At 31.0% G+C, this 17074-nt stretch overlaps 1 protein-coding gene across 1 annotated transcript in view; it reads left to right on the forward strand.

Moving 5' to 3' along the window:
* The first annotated feature begins 4614 nt into the window (after positions 1 to 4614).
* LOC129987606 (zinc finger protein 423-like) overlaps positions 4615 to 17074 on the forward strand; it is a 50054-nt gene continuing 37594 nt past the window's right edge. Inside the window, exon 1 of the mRNA XM_056095565.1 lies at positions 4615 to 4947. Within this exon, the coding sequence (XP_055951540.1) occupies positions 4630 to 4947 (318 nt within the window). The 5' untranslated portion in view covers positions 4615 to 4629. The remainder of the gene's footprint in view (positions 4948 to 17074) is intronic.

Consider the following 17074-nt stretch of genomic DNA (forward strand, 5'->3'; position numbering starts at 1 on the left):
ACTTTCGCCATTTGAAATTCGGTTACAGTGATTTAATTACAAACCGATCGTCGTGTATCTTGTGTCGTCAACACTCGTTAGAATAAATGGAGGAATTAATCACTTAGAGGAAAAAAAGAAAATGGAAGTGTTGAAATAAGTTAGTTGTTTGTGTTTGTTGCGTGGTTTCTAATAGTTGTAATGTATCAATCCTTTTTTGATTGAAAGCATTTGTTGAGTTGTTTACTTCTTCGGAAGATTAATTGAATAGTTAAATATAATCTTTAGAGAATATAATTAATTTTTGTTTGTTTAATAGCTATAATTATTTTTAAGAGAGACATTTTTTAAAAGCGAAAGAAAAGAAATTTATTTGTAATCACTTTTTAATATAGTTTATCTGACCCTAATGGCAATACTCATATAGTTAAGTGGAGTATCCTGACTACATTAGGCAGGTTATTAATTTTAATGTTGAAAACTATTAATTTATGATGCTGACATGGATGATAATTACATGTCATTTATTATATTAAATTAAAAATCAGATTTCCAAAACAGCAAAAGCGAAATTTAATGAAATGAAATAATGATAAATTTATATCACAGACCATTACAGTTTTTCTGAAGATTAATTGCATAATTGATTAAATAACATATTTTTATTTATTATAAAGTATTTTATATATACTTTTTTACTTACCATTCATATTACAAGGAAAATGAGTTTTGTTTTGCGTAATTATTTGTTCAATTAATAATAAGTAGAAAACAAATTCCTTTGATTAAAAAAATGATTTGTAAGAAAACATAACAAAAATAATGCTTTAGATTATCATAGCTTTTAACAAAAATTGCATATATGCATTTTTTTTTTCCAAATAAATGCTCTATTCAATCGTTGTGTTGCAAATAACTTGTAAAGCCTCTTATTTCTAATTTCATATATATCTATATAACATCGAGTTTAGTTCGGTGTTATATTAAAGTCTCTTTTTAAAATAACCTGAGGGCTAGTTTGGGACGGACATCAAAATTTTGATCTGCGGTCAGAGACGAGGACGACACCTGAGTATATAGCACCGAATAATTTCTCGGTTTCTAGATGGAGGATCTTGGGTTCAGAACACGATTTTATCTTGGACTCCACATATTGTGTATATATTAGCGAGTCAGCCGAGTGAAAGTTGAATCTGTCCTGTGGGTCAGATATCTTTTCGTTAATTGGTATTAGAATTTAGTTACAGAGAAAAGGACCTTTTCTAATCATTTAATAAATTTGGTGATGATGAGAGAGCCCCTGTGCGTTTTAAGAATCTGTTTTTATTCCAAATAAAAACTTCATTATTTAACTGGGTTTTTTTTTTCTCTAGTTATTGTATTTTTCAGAACACATCGGCTCTTTATAATGATAAAAATTAGTGTTTTATTTATTAATTCTTCATTCATTAAAGATTGATCTTAATCTTATTGATTATTAAAAATATTGATTCACATTAAAAAATTTATATATATATATATATTGTTTTTAACAAAAATTCATCTTAAGTAACTTGTTTTACGTTTTTCTTAAGTAAACAAAGAAAAAAAAATTACCGATTTTCTGTTTACATTTTTAAGACGATCTCTGCGCTGCATTTCCTTTTATGGTGATTTTTGAAATTATCTTTGATAACTATATAGTTGGAATATATTTATATGAAAATTTATGTTAGATAAGCAATAGCTCGAGTTAAATAATAGTAACAGATAAATAATAGTTTAATACTGCTGTTCTGTTCGTATTTACTATATGTATGTAGCGTGCGGGTCAATCAGAAACTAACCTTTCTTGCAGTAAATATCAGGTACCATTTAAGAAATGGCTTAAACAATAGTAATGTAAGTTTAAAAATTGATCTAATAATATAAAGCATCTATGATAATAACAGAAAAATATTTGAAATTGAAACTTACACTAATAATATAAAGCATCTACAAAAATAACAGAAAGATATTCCAAATTGAAACTTACCATTATTTGCAGTTTGAACAGTAATATCTTACATAAGATGTGTGAGTGTGATTTTTACAATTGTAGCATAACATATTAGTTTTGTTGTCATTGCATGATGGTCAGAGCTCGTACCTTGCACTTTTGATACACATTGAAGTATTATTAGCAGCAAATCCCGATGGTACGTTTTCTTTGCATTCGTTTCACTATTTTTATTGAGCCCTCACTTCTTGGTAGCTGTGGCCTTGCTACAATGTGCGGGAAAATGAGTGATTTTCCCAGTTCTTCCAAAAATAGCCTTCGTTTAGTCAAATTATTTCCGTTCCATTCACTATGCATTGAAGTCCAAGCATGTTATCAAGAAGTATCAAGCATATTATAAAACACTATCATGGGTCAGCGATTTGTTTTTCTTTTACAATTGTATGTGTTTAAAAGTTGATCAAGAGTATCCACAGCTCCTTTAGTTGAAATATAATCTAAGCTCATTAATGGTTTTTTTCAGGTCTGTTGCTAACTTCTTTGTCATGATGTAAAGTGCTCAAAAGAATAACATTCTTGTTCTTTTTTGAGATGTAGGTTACAACTGTTATGTCTTCTGTAAAATAAAATAATGAGCCATGAACTTTTTTTTTTTGGCATTTCTTCAGGAAGTTCTGATTTATTTTTTCTAATGGTGTCAAGCATAGTCATTTTCCGTTTTAGAAGAAGTTGTCCTAAATTGTAAGATGTGAAAAAATTATCACATGTAATATTGTGTCCCGGATACCCATAAGTAAGATCACACACTACTCGCATTCCCTGATTTTTCTCCGACTTTGACCCTTGTTCTTTTTCAGTGTAAATTTGTGTTTTCAGTACATATGAAGTTTTACTGTCACATAAAGTCCATATTTAGATGGCTTACTTGGTATATATTGTTTGAAAGGACATCGACTACGAAATCCTACTAATTTTTCATATACAGTAATATTTTCATTCGGATTATATAATTTTAATAGAATTTCTATCTACTTTTCCCAGATACCTCGCACTGCTACTAATTTATTAAAATTTCTTCTTTCTTGACGAGTGTATTTATCCAAACGAATAATTCTATATATGGTATAAAATGCATCAAGGGACATTGTCACACGAAATATATATCAGCCATTTTCTGTATCCCATAAGCTTTTTGTTTATTATCGTCTTCAATTGTAGAATTGAATACTACCTCTAATGCACCTTTTAAGTCCGTTATCCCTGCCATTGCATATCTTGTCACCCCTGGAGTAGTTTTTGTAATATTAGCAGCTGTTGATTGAGAAGAATGTGAAGTCCACTTTATTTCATGATTCTTGGGCCGAATTTTTTCTTTATAGTTCATTTGTTGAATATCGGTATCAAAATCGCTGTCAGAACTTTCACTCACCATTTCATCACTTGCTTGATTTTCATACTTGGATACTTCTTCTTCGCTGTCAAAAATTAAATTATTAGTTTAGAAAAATTAGCGTGGCTCAAATTTATGCGATTCGCCATTTTTACTCTCACATTCACTGGAAAAATTATTTTACAGTATATCGGAAAGTGAAATATTTTATTCTTTTCTTTGCAACATTTACTTACACATTTTATATTACCCTTTACATTTACTATTATCCTTTACATTTTATATTATTATTTACTCTACTTATACCAGTTACTTATGCGAAACATTTTATTCTGCTCTTTGCAACCGATCATTTACTTATACAGAATTTATTCTACTCTTTGCAATCGATCATTTATTTATACAAAATTTATTCTGCTTTTTGCAACCGATCATTTATTTATACAAAATTTTATTTTATCCTTTACTATCGTCCATTTATTTACACAAAATTTTATTCTATCCTTTACAATCGACCATTTACTAATAAGAAACATTTTATTTTGCTCTTTGCAACCTATCACTTACTTATACAACATTTTATTTTCCTCTTTTGAACCGACCATTTAGTTATGCGAAACATTTTTTTCTATCTTTTACAACCGACCGTTTACTCATACGGAACATTTTATTCTGCACTTTGCAATCGATCATTTACTTAAACAGCATTTTATTCTATCCTTTACAAACGATCATTTATTTATACAATATTTTATTCTATCCTTTATAACCAACTATTTACTAATATGAAACATTCATTTTGCTCTTTGCCATAGATAATTTATTATACAACATTTTATTCTGCTCTTTGCAACATTTACTTATATAACATTTTATATTATCCTTTAAAACCAACTATTTACTTACGCGAAACATTTTATTCTTTTCTTTGCAACTGATCCTTTACTTGTAAAACATTTCCCTCTACTCTTTGCACCTGATCATTTACTTATACAACATTTTATTCTATCCTTTACAACCGACTATTTACTAATACGAAACATTCATTTTGCTCTTTACCCTCAATAATTTATTATACAACATTTTATTCTGCTCTTTGCAACATATCATTTACTTATACAACATTTTTATTCTATCCTTTAGAACTGACCATTTAGTTATGCGAAACATTTTATTCTATTCTTTACAACCGACCATTTACTTGTAAAACATTATGTTCTGCTCTTTGCAATCGATCATTCATTTATATATTTTATTCCCTTTACAGATTCACAGCGACCAGATGCCGTTCCGGTGCGACTACTGCCAGCGTCTCTTCAAGCACAAGCGGAGCCGCGACCGGCATGTCAAGCTGCACACGGGCGACCGTAAGTACCGGTGCACCCAGTGCGAGTCCGCCTTCTCGCGCTCCGACCACCTTAAGATCCACATGAAGACACACGACAATGGCAAGCCCTATCAGTGCACTGTCTGCAATAGGGGCTACAATACGGCTGCCGCCCTCTCCTCCCACATGCAGAACCACAAGAAAATCAGTGAGCAAAACGCAGATCTACCGGTGGCTCCTTATACCAGAGGAAGCACACCCAATGAGCAACAGGTTGGTTAGAATTCTTTGAAACGATACTTTTGTTTATTCTAATTGTTTTTATTAATTTTGGTTTTAGATAAATGACCTTCAAAGACGGTTTATCGATAGCTCAGATATCCGATACTACGGACTACCATACAAATCGAGCTTCCAGGCAGCAACATGGCAAGGATATTATGACTAATATTTGCATATAAATAAATTCTAAGTACAATCTCCACACAAAAAGAAGCTCTGAGGGATTTAAAAATTTAATTTTATTAATAGAAATCCAAGTACAATAATCCCACTTGAACGAATTATTGGTTTAAAATTAGGGCATTTTTGCTTTGAAATATTCACCGTAAGAAGAAGTGTTTCATGTTAGTATTATTAAAATTAAATGTAATAAGGATATGGGGTGAATAGCTTATAAACCAGTTAACAATTACGCTACCCGAGCAATTGCTTTTGTATCGTGGTCATGTTACTGGACTGCGCACCACAAGGTCCCAGGTTCTATCCTCGCTCAACACAATCCGCTACACTGGTGACCTCGGACGATGAACCTTCAACCTTCGTAACAGCTGTTGTAGCGCCATCTACCCGCAACCAAAGTCGTCAGACTCACTTGACTCAGCAACCCAAACACGCTCGCCATAACACTTGGCGCTACTCAAATGGGCACAGGCGTATTTGAATCAACAGATAATGCATCACCACTCAACAGCCATATCGTTCGTCTCACCTCCGACTCACTGGAGGGAGAGTCTGTGGTGAATAGCATATAAGCCAGTTAACAACTACGCTACACGAGCATATGCTTTTGTATTTACTGGACTGCGCACCACAAGGTCCCAGGTTCTATCCTCGCTCAACACAATCCGCTACACTGGTGACCTCGGACGATGAACCTTCAACCTTCGTAACAGCTGTTGTAGCGACATCTACCCGCAACCAAAGTCGTCAGACTCACTTGACTCAGCAACCCAAACACGCTCGCCATAACACTTGGCGCTACTCAAATGGGCACAGGCGTATTTGAATCAACAGATAATGCATCACCACTCAACAGCCATATCGTTCGTCTCACCTCCGACTCACTGGAGGGAGAGTCTGTGGTGAATAGCATATAAGCCAGTTAACAACTACGCTACACGAGCATATGCTTTTGTATTTACTGGACTGCGCACCACAAGGTCCCAGGTTCTATCCTCGCTCAACACAATCCGCTACACTGGTGACCTCGGACGATGAACCTTCAACCTTCGTAACAGCTGTTGTTGCGCCATCTACCCGCAACCAAAGTCGTCAGACTCACTTGACTCAGCAACCCAAACACGCTCGCCATAACACTTGGCGCTACTCAAATGGGCACAGGCGTATTTGAATCAACAGATAATGCATCACCACTCAACAGCCATATCGTTCGTCTCACCTCCGACTCACTGGAGGGAGAGTCTGTGGTGAATAGCATATAAGCCAGTTAACAACTACGCTACACGAGCATATGCTTTTGTATTTACTGGACTGCGCACCACAAGGTCCCAGGTTCTATCCTCGCTCAACACAATCCGCTACACTGGTGACCTCGGACGATGAACCTTCAACCTTCGTAACAGCTGTTGTAGCGCCATCTACCCGCAACCAAAGTCGTCAGACTCACTTGACTCAGCAACCCAAACACGCTCGCCATAACACTTGGCGCTACTCAAATGGGCACAGGCGTATTTGAATCAACAGATAATGCATCACCACTCAACAGCCATATCGTTCGTCTCACCTCCGACTCACTGGAGGGAGAGTCTGTGGTGAATAGCATATAAGCCAGTTAACAACTACGCTACACGAGCATATGCTTTTGTATTTACTGGACTGCGCACCACAAGGTCCCAGGTTCTATCCTCGCTCAACACAATCCGCTACACTGGTGACCTCGGACGATGAACCTTCAACCTTCGTAACAGCTGTTGTTGCGCCATCTACCCGCAACCAAAGTCGTCAGACTCACTTGACTCAGCAACCCAAACACGCTCGCCATAACACTTGGCGCTACTCAAATGGGTACAGGCGTATTTGAATCAACAGATAATACATCACCACTCAACAGCCATATCGTTCGTCTCACCTCCGACTCACTGGAGGGAGAGTCTGTGGTGAATAGCATATACGCCAGTTAACAACTACGCTACACGAGCATATGCTTTTGTATTTACTGGACTGCGAACCACAAGGTCCCAGGTTCTATCCTCGCTCATTACAATTCGCACCAGATATAAAAATGGTGTTATAACCGCGTAAATTCGTAACACAGAAGTTATTAATGCATTGATTACCATAGGGGTCACCGATAACCAACATCTAGTTATTTCAATCGCGCCGTAGGAATCATAAATGATCCGCAAAATAGGCTGATCTTTGAGCTATTATTCGGCTCTGCCATTCACACTTTCTATCTACGCATTTTACTATATAAAGTGATGATCCTTCTGTCTATTAATGCGATTTGACCCTAGAATATTCAAGAAACATAATAATTGCTCATTTGTAGAAAAGTTATTCTATTAGAGCTCTGACGTCCAATGGGACCGCACATCAAAAAGAAATTAAAGTTTTAACCAAAATAATAAAATTCTAATTATATTTATATATTTCTTGAAATAAGTGTGAAAGCCAATTTACATAAAATTCTATGGCGTTAAAGCAATCTAAAGAACAGAATATTGATACTTTTTTACTTTCTGTTTCATAAAGTATGCATAGAGAAAGTATTAGAACCCTAAAAAAAATTCGAACTCGAGATTTCAATGAATTTAAACAGTTTTCCAGACTTGTCTAAACAAATATATTTTTGGCATTATGTTTGTTTGTCTATTTATCTGTTAACGCGTTAACTCAGAAATACTTTGAACTAGATAGATAAAATTTCATACATGGATTGTACTCCAAAATTAAAGATTTCTGCAAAATTTTATAAAAATCTATTCAAAGGAGGTTGACTGTCCGGTTGCCCAAGTATAAATTAACACGATAATTGCAAAACTGAGAGTACTAGATGGATAATATTTTGTATACTGATTCATTATTTAAAATTTAGATATGTATCGAATATTGAACAAAATCCTTTAAAAGGTTGCTCATCTGTCGGTCTGTATTTTCTGAAGCATGTAAACACGATAATTCAAAAACGTAATGGCCTAAATAAGTGAAATTTGATATGAGATTTTGTGATTAAAATTGTAACTCTAAGTCAAATTTTAGTTTTGATCATTCTAAAAATGCAGTCAAAATGCGCATTCGGTATTCTGGTTATTATGCATTAACTACATTCCAGTAATTAATGCAATTTTTGTTGAAATCATAGTAATAAAAGTAATTATTTGTTGATGTTAAAATCAAATGTCACCATGCAATTAACTAATTATTGCTGAAATCATTGTAAAAAAAGTAACTATTTGTTGATAAAAAAATCAAATGTCACCAATTAACTAATTATTGCTGAAATAGAAGTAATAATAATTAAATTTTGATAGTATAAAAATTAAATATCGCCATTTATTAAAAAAATAATAACAATAAACAAATTCCATGTATATGAAGATTAATTTTTAAGTCCAAAACGAATTAAAATATGTTAAATAAAAATACCAGGTTTTTGGTGTTTTTTTAGATATATATATCGGAACATATTCTTTCACAAAACACATTACTGGCATATTAAAATACCTTGAAAGACATGAAGCTTTTTTTACTAGATCAATCTCATTTCTGTTCAATTTTTTTCTCAGTTTTGATATTTTTCGTAATTAATTTCATACTGCGTCTATAACAGTGTTTTGCCGGCGTCCTGGCATAGGGTTAACGCGTACGTCTATCTAAGCGTACGCGTTACAACCATACCCGAACCGGGGTTCGAGCCCCGGTTCGGGTATGGTTGTATGTTGTTCTTCTGTATGGTACTGTGTTTACATCAAATTACAAATAATATATAATAATAAAAATAATAAGTAAAATGGCAGAAACTTATATGAGACAAAGGATTAAAGAATATTAAAAGAAATGAAATATTATATCGATTTTAAATGTCTTAAGGAAATGTATTAAAAAAAGTAGATAAAATTACAAGCTTCAATTCTATCGAGATTTGTATCTGGAACTTTTTGGGTAATGATTTTATCGCAAACAACACAAGTGAATATGTTAGATACTCTAGGCAAATACCATCTAATAAAAATGCGTATAAAATACTGAACAGTAGCATACATGTATTAAAAGATAAGAAAAGTATGCCTACTTAAAACGTGCTCTGCCTTACATCTTACAAAACGTCCTCGTAAAAAAATGTTACATCAGATAGAGAAACATTTCAAAACAGTTAGATACATAGAAATATCTAATTTTTTATCATTTTTTCATATTGTAATTTCTAAATAGTTTAAAGTTTTACTGCATTAAATGCAATAAATTTAAGTTGAACTACTTTGATGAAATACCATACGTCTAAAGTTGCGTACTTCAGATTTAATTTATTGTACCGAAGTAATATGTAATGCAGGAATTCTTGATTAGTTGAAAAAAAAATCCGTAAAAGGAATTCAAGATTAAGAGCGATATACAAATCTAATGCAGGTGAAACGATGTTAACATGATAATATTTATTTGTTGGTATGCAAGATAAAAAATTGTGCCTTACAGGTCAACTCTTTGGGGAAATTTATATCTGCCAGATTTGACAGGTAAGTATTTTTTGGGGTTGTAAGTGTAGGAATTTTTCAAAATTTTATTTAGATTTTAATTATAGTTTAATTGAAATTTTAACGTGTTTCTTCTATAACGGGATATTTTATTGTTAAAAACATTTTTACTCTAATTTAAAATTAAAAAAGTAATAATAATAACTCTTCAGATGTACCATTTTTTTCTCTAATCTTGATGGATTTTTCAAAATTTTCTACTATTGTTTTAATAATAGTGTTTATAGCGTATTAATTGCATATTTTATGCTCATATTGCCACTACTATATAATTAACAGCACATTTTTATCAAACATTTAATCATATATATATCAAACTTAAAATATTATTATATTACTATGTTTCGGATTACAGATTTGAATTGAATTGAATTTTTTTTATGTGGTAGAAGCGTTTATGTGTTTGGTTGAAAAATTCATTTTTCAAATAATTTTTACTTTTGTGTTTTTTTAAATTTTATTCACCGTAACATTTTTCTATCTTTCATTTATCTTCGAAACATTTAATCAAAAAACACATTTCTTCTTAATACTATCAAAAATTGTTTTTTTACACTATTCTAAAAACACAGGCTACTTCCACAAGACAACTTGGATCTTTGGCATCATCTTGGATTCAGACTCATAAAGGCAAGAACTCTGGACTGATATAGTTCTGCAATTTACTTTAAAAATTATCAAGATGAAATCAAAATTTAAATGTCTCCTAATGGCAGGATGTTTAAATGCAGGGAAGGGAAACTAGCTCAAGTGACGACCTCGACATCTGATCAGAAATCAAAATCATGACGTACTTAAGAAAGAGGAAAAACTTTACTTAAGGTGTACGTAAACACTTGAAGTTTTTTTTAAGTTTTAACTTTAAAAATCCAGTTTTTTCACAGTAGGTTATTAATATATGTTTAAACTCATTTCAGTGAGAAAAAACCATATTACACTAATTATTAATTAATTAAATAATATTTAATGAGCAAATTAGCCTATTTTTTGAAACATGATATCTTAAATTCTAATTTGTACAGACACACAATTCTAGTTGGAATTGATGCCTAATATTAGTCTTTATGTTGTATGTCTCAATCAAGTTATAAAAATATATAGTTTTTTTTATTTTTTTTACAATTCTTTCATCAACAATGAATAGAAAAAACGAGATTTTTTCTGTAATTTTAAATTTTAAACAACTATTAAAAATTTATTTCTATAAATATAACTTTGATTGAGGCACAAAACATCCGCTATTTCATACAGATTATTTTGATATATAAATAACTGTATTTGGTTAATTTCTTGTTGAGTTATGATTGTTTGAATGAAGCAACATAGTGGGAAAATATCATTCTTCATAAAATGAGTTTTAAAAACACCGTAACTAGAGTTTTCAATGAAAGCACCTCAAGAAAAATAATTATAACTCAAGAAATATTTGGAATATCGGCAACATCTTAGTATCGTTTGAAAGCTAAAAAATCAGAGAACATTATTGAGTAATAAAAAAAATTCGATATTTTGAACGATTTTCGAAGTTTCAAGTGTGTACATACACCTTAAGCTAATTTTTATTAGTTCAGACTAAACTTACAGATGTCTATTAGAAAAAGAAATTCCAAGAAATATGATAAAACAAGATTCTTTTTCTACATATTTTTACCAAATTTCCTCATTTGTAAAGAACGTAATTTGTGTATTAAATTTCACAAAATCTAGGTCAAACAAATGTTTAAAAAATCCAATTATTTTTTCAAAATTATAAAGTTTAAAACAGTGTGAAAAGAAAACAGCAAAACAGAAACTTGTATTTTTATTCTTTTATATTATTTGATTTATTAAATTATATTTTAAAAGTTACAGTGCTTGCGGTAAAATCATTATCAGAAAAATATTGTTTTTTATAATAGCAAATTTAAATAAAGTTTTATGAAATGCATCATTCCGGGTTTATTGTAAAATCTACATATTTTTGTTAGGTATCATTATTTTTCTACTTTATCTTTATATTTTAAATAATTCAGCATTAATATAATATTAAGTTGAAATATAATGCAAAATTATCCTCTTTTTTAAACAATAAATAATTTGTAATTAATAATTTCAATATCTTTCTCTTTATTAATAACTCTCTAATGGCAGTAATCTGCAGGGTTTGAACCGCTACGTGATGAGTGCACCGAATAGAATTGTTATACTAAAAATATATTTTCAGTCACAATCCAATTTATATAAATAACAAGAAACATTTGATTTTAAAAAATAAAGCAAACAAGAAATATTTAAAGTACTTGACTACGTTCAGATGAATTTTTTTGAGAAACGTTCGAAAATAGTTATATTTAATATTCGTATAAAAAAGATTGAAAAAACTTCTATGAAATCAAAATGTGCAAGTTAAGTGGAAAGAAGTTATTTTTTTAATTGGAAAAAAGGGTTAAACAGAAGTATAAAGCAAAAGTCTTCTAGTTTGATTTTTTCAAATTTTGTATATATCTTAAGAAATATATTATATGGCTCCTGAACTAAAAAATAAGCTTTATTCCATCTATGCTTTAAATATTGGGGTTCGACTAATAAAAAATAACCAAAATTATAATTTTTTTTTCACATTGTGAAGCACCTATAAAAAAGTATAAAATATTTTTATTTTATATAAATTATAAAATTTTCAAAACAACTATGAAATATTTCTAAATGAATTGATTGCTTATTCTATAGTTCAGGAACTACAGAGCATATTGAGAAGTTCTTATACCAAATTTGAATAAAAAATTACCCATTAGGTCTTAATTTATAATCTTTTCAATAAGAAAACCCTATCAAAGATAAAAATTTGAGAAAATAGCGTCTAAAGATGTAAAATATCACTAAAGAGTATGAAACATACAAGTATAAAAATTAATTTCCAAAAAATAGATTTGGAAACAAAATTCTAATGATTTTATAAAGAAATATCTTCAAATATTAGGAATATCAAATAAAAAAAAATTTTATGATTTCGCAGAAAATCGACTTTTCAACATAGTCACCTAACTAAATAAAAAGGAAATTTATATATATATATATGTAACATTATTTGTTGTGAAACAGAATGCAGTTTGAAGACAGTGAAGATACTTTTAATTTTGTGACGTCGTTTTATTTTATTTTGAAGAAGCAGGCATATGTACAAGCGATGAGCACACAGAACGACACAGAAAAGGAATGAGGAAAAAGCTCTTGGGCATTTTATCCCTGGTCTTATATAACCTATGATTTTGATAGGGAAAATATTTCTTTACAGTGCTAATGTATTATGAGATTTCGATAGGGATTTTCGTTACACGCTTGGACAAGGCAGGGGAAACACAGGAAGATTTTAAAAAAGAATTTGCTTGATCAGCGGTATTTTATCTCTTCACGCGGAGTGTGGGAAAGTTAGTTTTAGCTGATTCAGCAGTTTAACAAAGCTTTTCTTGAATTAATTAAGTAGAGACAGTGGAATTGGATCACGAAATAAGAGAATATTTTAAAATAAACTTACTATGGGCTAAATTAAGATAAAATCTTGGAAATTAATTAGAAATTAGAGTTAAAATATCATTACATATATATATATATATATATATATATATATATATATATATAAAGGCGTACTTTATTCTTTTTTATTAAATTGAATATTATTAAACTTTTTTCTTTTTTTATTGATTTAATTTATAAATATATCAATAATATATAGTTGAAATATCATTTTGAGATATTATTATATTGATATTAAATATTAATTCATTTACTTCGTATAAATGTAATTAATATGCATCATACAAATGAAATAAAATCATGTTGTTTAGAACACAACAACAATGGCATCATGCATATTCAAATTTATATACACAACATCAAGCAGATTACGTCATATCAGAATAATAAAAAGCATTCTTTCAATTCCTCTTTGATATATTTCTAATCCACGTGGTTAAGAAGATTAAATAGGAAAGAATAGCACTCCATCCACAAAATAAATGTGACGTTCATTGTCAAATGCTATTTCCTTCCAGCATCCCAAACATTAGTGTCCTTTGGTCAAAGAATGTTTATATCCCTCGATAAACTAACGCTAATTAGAAGTATTCATCCATTATAAACACTAAATCACTTTTAACTGCTTCAGAAGAGGTAGCATTACAGAAGCATCATTCACGTCCGATTGAAGAAAGTAGGTCGAGTAGAACACGATGGATCCAGAAAAAAATAAACGAAGAAAATGGCTGACATATCCCAGCAGGCCTCATCTAGATACTTAAAGATAATAATAATAAAAAAAGGGGGCCTCTCACAACTTTGTAACCTCATCACAGATACTTTGAAGAACTGTAAGGTCTGAACAATGATAGGTCCAATCAGGGTCTTATTTAGTGGAAGACATTAGTTTTGTTGAAGAAGATGGTAGGTGTCATAAAAACACATCTTCAGATCACAAAGAATGAAAGATGGATTTAAGCTGGACGTGAATAAACAGTCTTTGGGATGTGGAAGTGAAAAATTCTTTTATTTGCTCGCTATCAGCTGAGAGCGATTCCTTGAGGCGAATTTCTTCACCAAGAACGACGAGCAGCATGGCTGGTGGCCTTCAACAATAAGCGATGGGAAATGAGCTCGGATTATTTTTTCTGCTTCTGTTTCTTCTTCTTCTTCTTCTTTCGTTTGTTTAGTTGATGGTTTTGTTCTTCCTGAGGGAGGGGAAAGAGCAAAGAAAAAGCCGAGGCACCTCACGAAGGATAGATTTGTTAAATGTTTGGGTATACGTCTGTCAAGTTCTGTCTGTGCTTTTCGGGTTGTGTTTGCTGAGGATCTTACCTCTGCCAGTTGTGCGATGATATATGGTCAAGACAAACTACGTGTGAGGCTGAGATCTCAACGGAACGGCTGCTACCGCATTCTAGTGCGTAGTTTTATTGAGTATAATTTATTAAATGCTTAACGTTGACAGCTTTGGACTTTTAAATTAAACGTTAATGAAGTCTGAGGTAATGAGATCGTGCAAATGATGTTTTCTATTGTTCAGATTTGTGTATTTATAAAATGGAATTTCGGACAATAATATAAATATATATTTGCTTAATGAAGCTGGAATAGTAAAATTAGCTTATTGTGATTTCAAAGTGACGCAAGTGTTTTCAACTTTGAGAATTCAGGTGAGCAGATTAGGTTGCGATATCACCGCTAGCAGCTTACTTCTTTACTCACAGAATAATTTTATTTATGGCTCAAGATTTCACTCTAATTTCTGCATTTTTCTTTTTAAAAAAACCTTTCTCAAATATCGGATAAAATTTATCTGTTTTTTGGCAATTTCAATGTTACCTATTTCATATAGTGTTTCAAAAATTTAAAGCAAATATTTTTTTTATCGTATATAAAATATAGAGAAAGTATAAAAATCATCAAAAAATTCGAATTCGAAATTTTGACGAATCTCCACGTTTCAGACTTGCATGATTTCAAAAAACGCATTTTTGGAAAATGTCTGCCTGTCTGATAACTCAAAAATGCCTTGACTTAGAGAATAGAGAACTATAAGGACGAAATTTTGGTGGTATTTTCCGCCCAAATCATCACATTATTCTTCGATTAGAATTCTGTCTATATGTCCATTCGAATACACAAAACATCGCTACTCAAAATGGCGACGACCTAAACGGATGAAATTTTGCTTATGATTTTATCACCCAATTATGGATGAGTATCCAATTTATTTTAAAGTGATTCCGTTTTTGATTGATTATCTGTTAGTATGTCTTTTACTAAATGTACAAACGTGTTGACTCCAAATCTTAAAAAGCTATAAGTATGACATCTGATATGTAGTCTTGTCATATCTCCATCAGATTTTGGACCTAACGAGTCAAAGAGATATCCAGAATGTATTTCTGACTCTCATCACTTAACATAATAAGTTGCATAATTTAGAAAATATTAGAAAGTTGAGGGAAGAATACTTTTCTCCGATATTTTCTTATAATAATAATGGGAAATGTGTGTCTGGGGTGTTAAAGGTCCACAAGACAGACTGTTTGTCATAGAGCTATTACTACTATAATACACTCTGGTGGGTAAGAATGTGCACATTGGATATATTTTTTGGCGTTTTGGGACGTTTGAGAGTTGAGTGTTTTTTCATGACAGCTCTACAAAATATTATTGGACAAAATTGATTCTGCATAATTTTAAAAGTTAAAATAAATGTCTTTTTAATGATGATATCTGGAAAACCCCTCGGCAGGGTTGCTCTTTTTTTCTAAAATCGTGTTTTTTTTTCGGAGAAAATAGATAAGAATCATATATTGATTACATAGGAATATTTTTCAATCTTACCTACTTATGAACTGGTCATTTAAATAAAAAAAATCATGAATGCACATAGTTTAACATATCATACGAAACAATCTGACATATTATAGGATTCATTTTACAGTTTATCTATCATTATTCATATTTTTGAACCTGCACTCAGTTTTATCAAAGTGGAATCGGGTCCATGAAGGCGCTATATGACATTTTCAACATAAGAGCAGATAGAAAAAGACTCATAGTTTGTTATAAAAAATGTTTTCTTTTATTATTTGTGTGTAAAATCTCATTTTTTCATGAAAGACACCTGTATAAACAAACTTAAAAAACAAACCTTATCTAAATATAAAATTTGATTCAAATCATTAGAGCCGTTTTCGAGATACACGAAATAAATTTATATTTATACAACTTTTGATAGTTTAAAGTTATAAGATTATGCAATTTTTTTTTCTGAGTTTTTGGCATTTCCTAAAAATATTTTTTGTATAAATTTTAATTATAGACTGCATTGTTATCGTGTTCTGTACTGAAATCGTGCCGTAAAATTCTAACCTCTTTCATTGTTTCATTAAATGCTTAGACGTCGGATTTTCTTTCGTTGTTTAAGACGAAAGAATAAAGATCCTGATAATTATCTGTTCAATCTTCTTGAGGAATACGAAACTACTATTATATTACCATAAAAGACAAGTCGTTCAATTTGAAATAGATTCGGATTCAACACTATTAGGAAAATTCATGTGCTTAATAAATATAACGAGTGTGAGACAGACTATGAGACCGACAAGGCTTTAATATCTGTCGCAATTTGATACTTAAATTATCTTTATTGAAGGACCATGAATATGAATTTATGCATAAAGTATTTAATGAAAATTAAACAGCTCAAGGAATACTCTTCGTGAACCAGCAGGTCGCCGAAGGCGATTGATATAAAATAATCCGAACAATAAAATATAGCCCCAAAAAAACAAGCATACTTATTTAAAATGCAGAAATGCAACATGTGTTCTTTATTAGCACTGATTAATAGTTATCTTCATTTGAATAACAAATTACGTAATAGTATCAAGTAG

The sequence above is a fragment of the Argiope bruennichi genome, chromosome 10 (genome assembly GCF_947563725.1).
Source record: "Argiope bruennichi chromosome 10, qqArgBrue1.1, whole genome shotgun sequence".
Taxonomy (NCBI): Eukaryota; Metazoa; Arthropoda; class Arachnida; order Araneae; family Araneidae; genus Argiope; species Argiope bruennichi.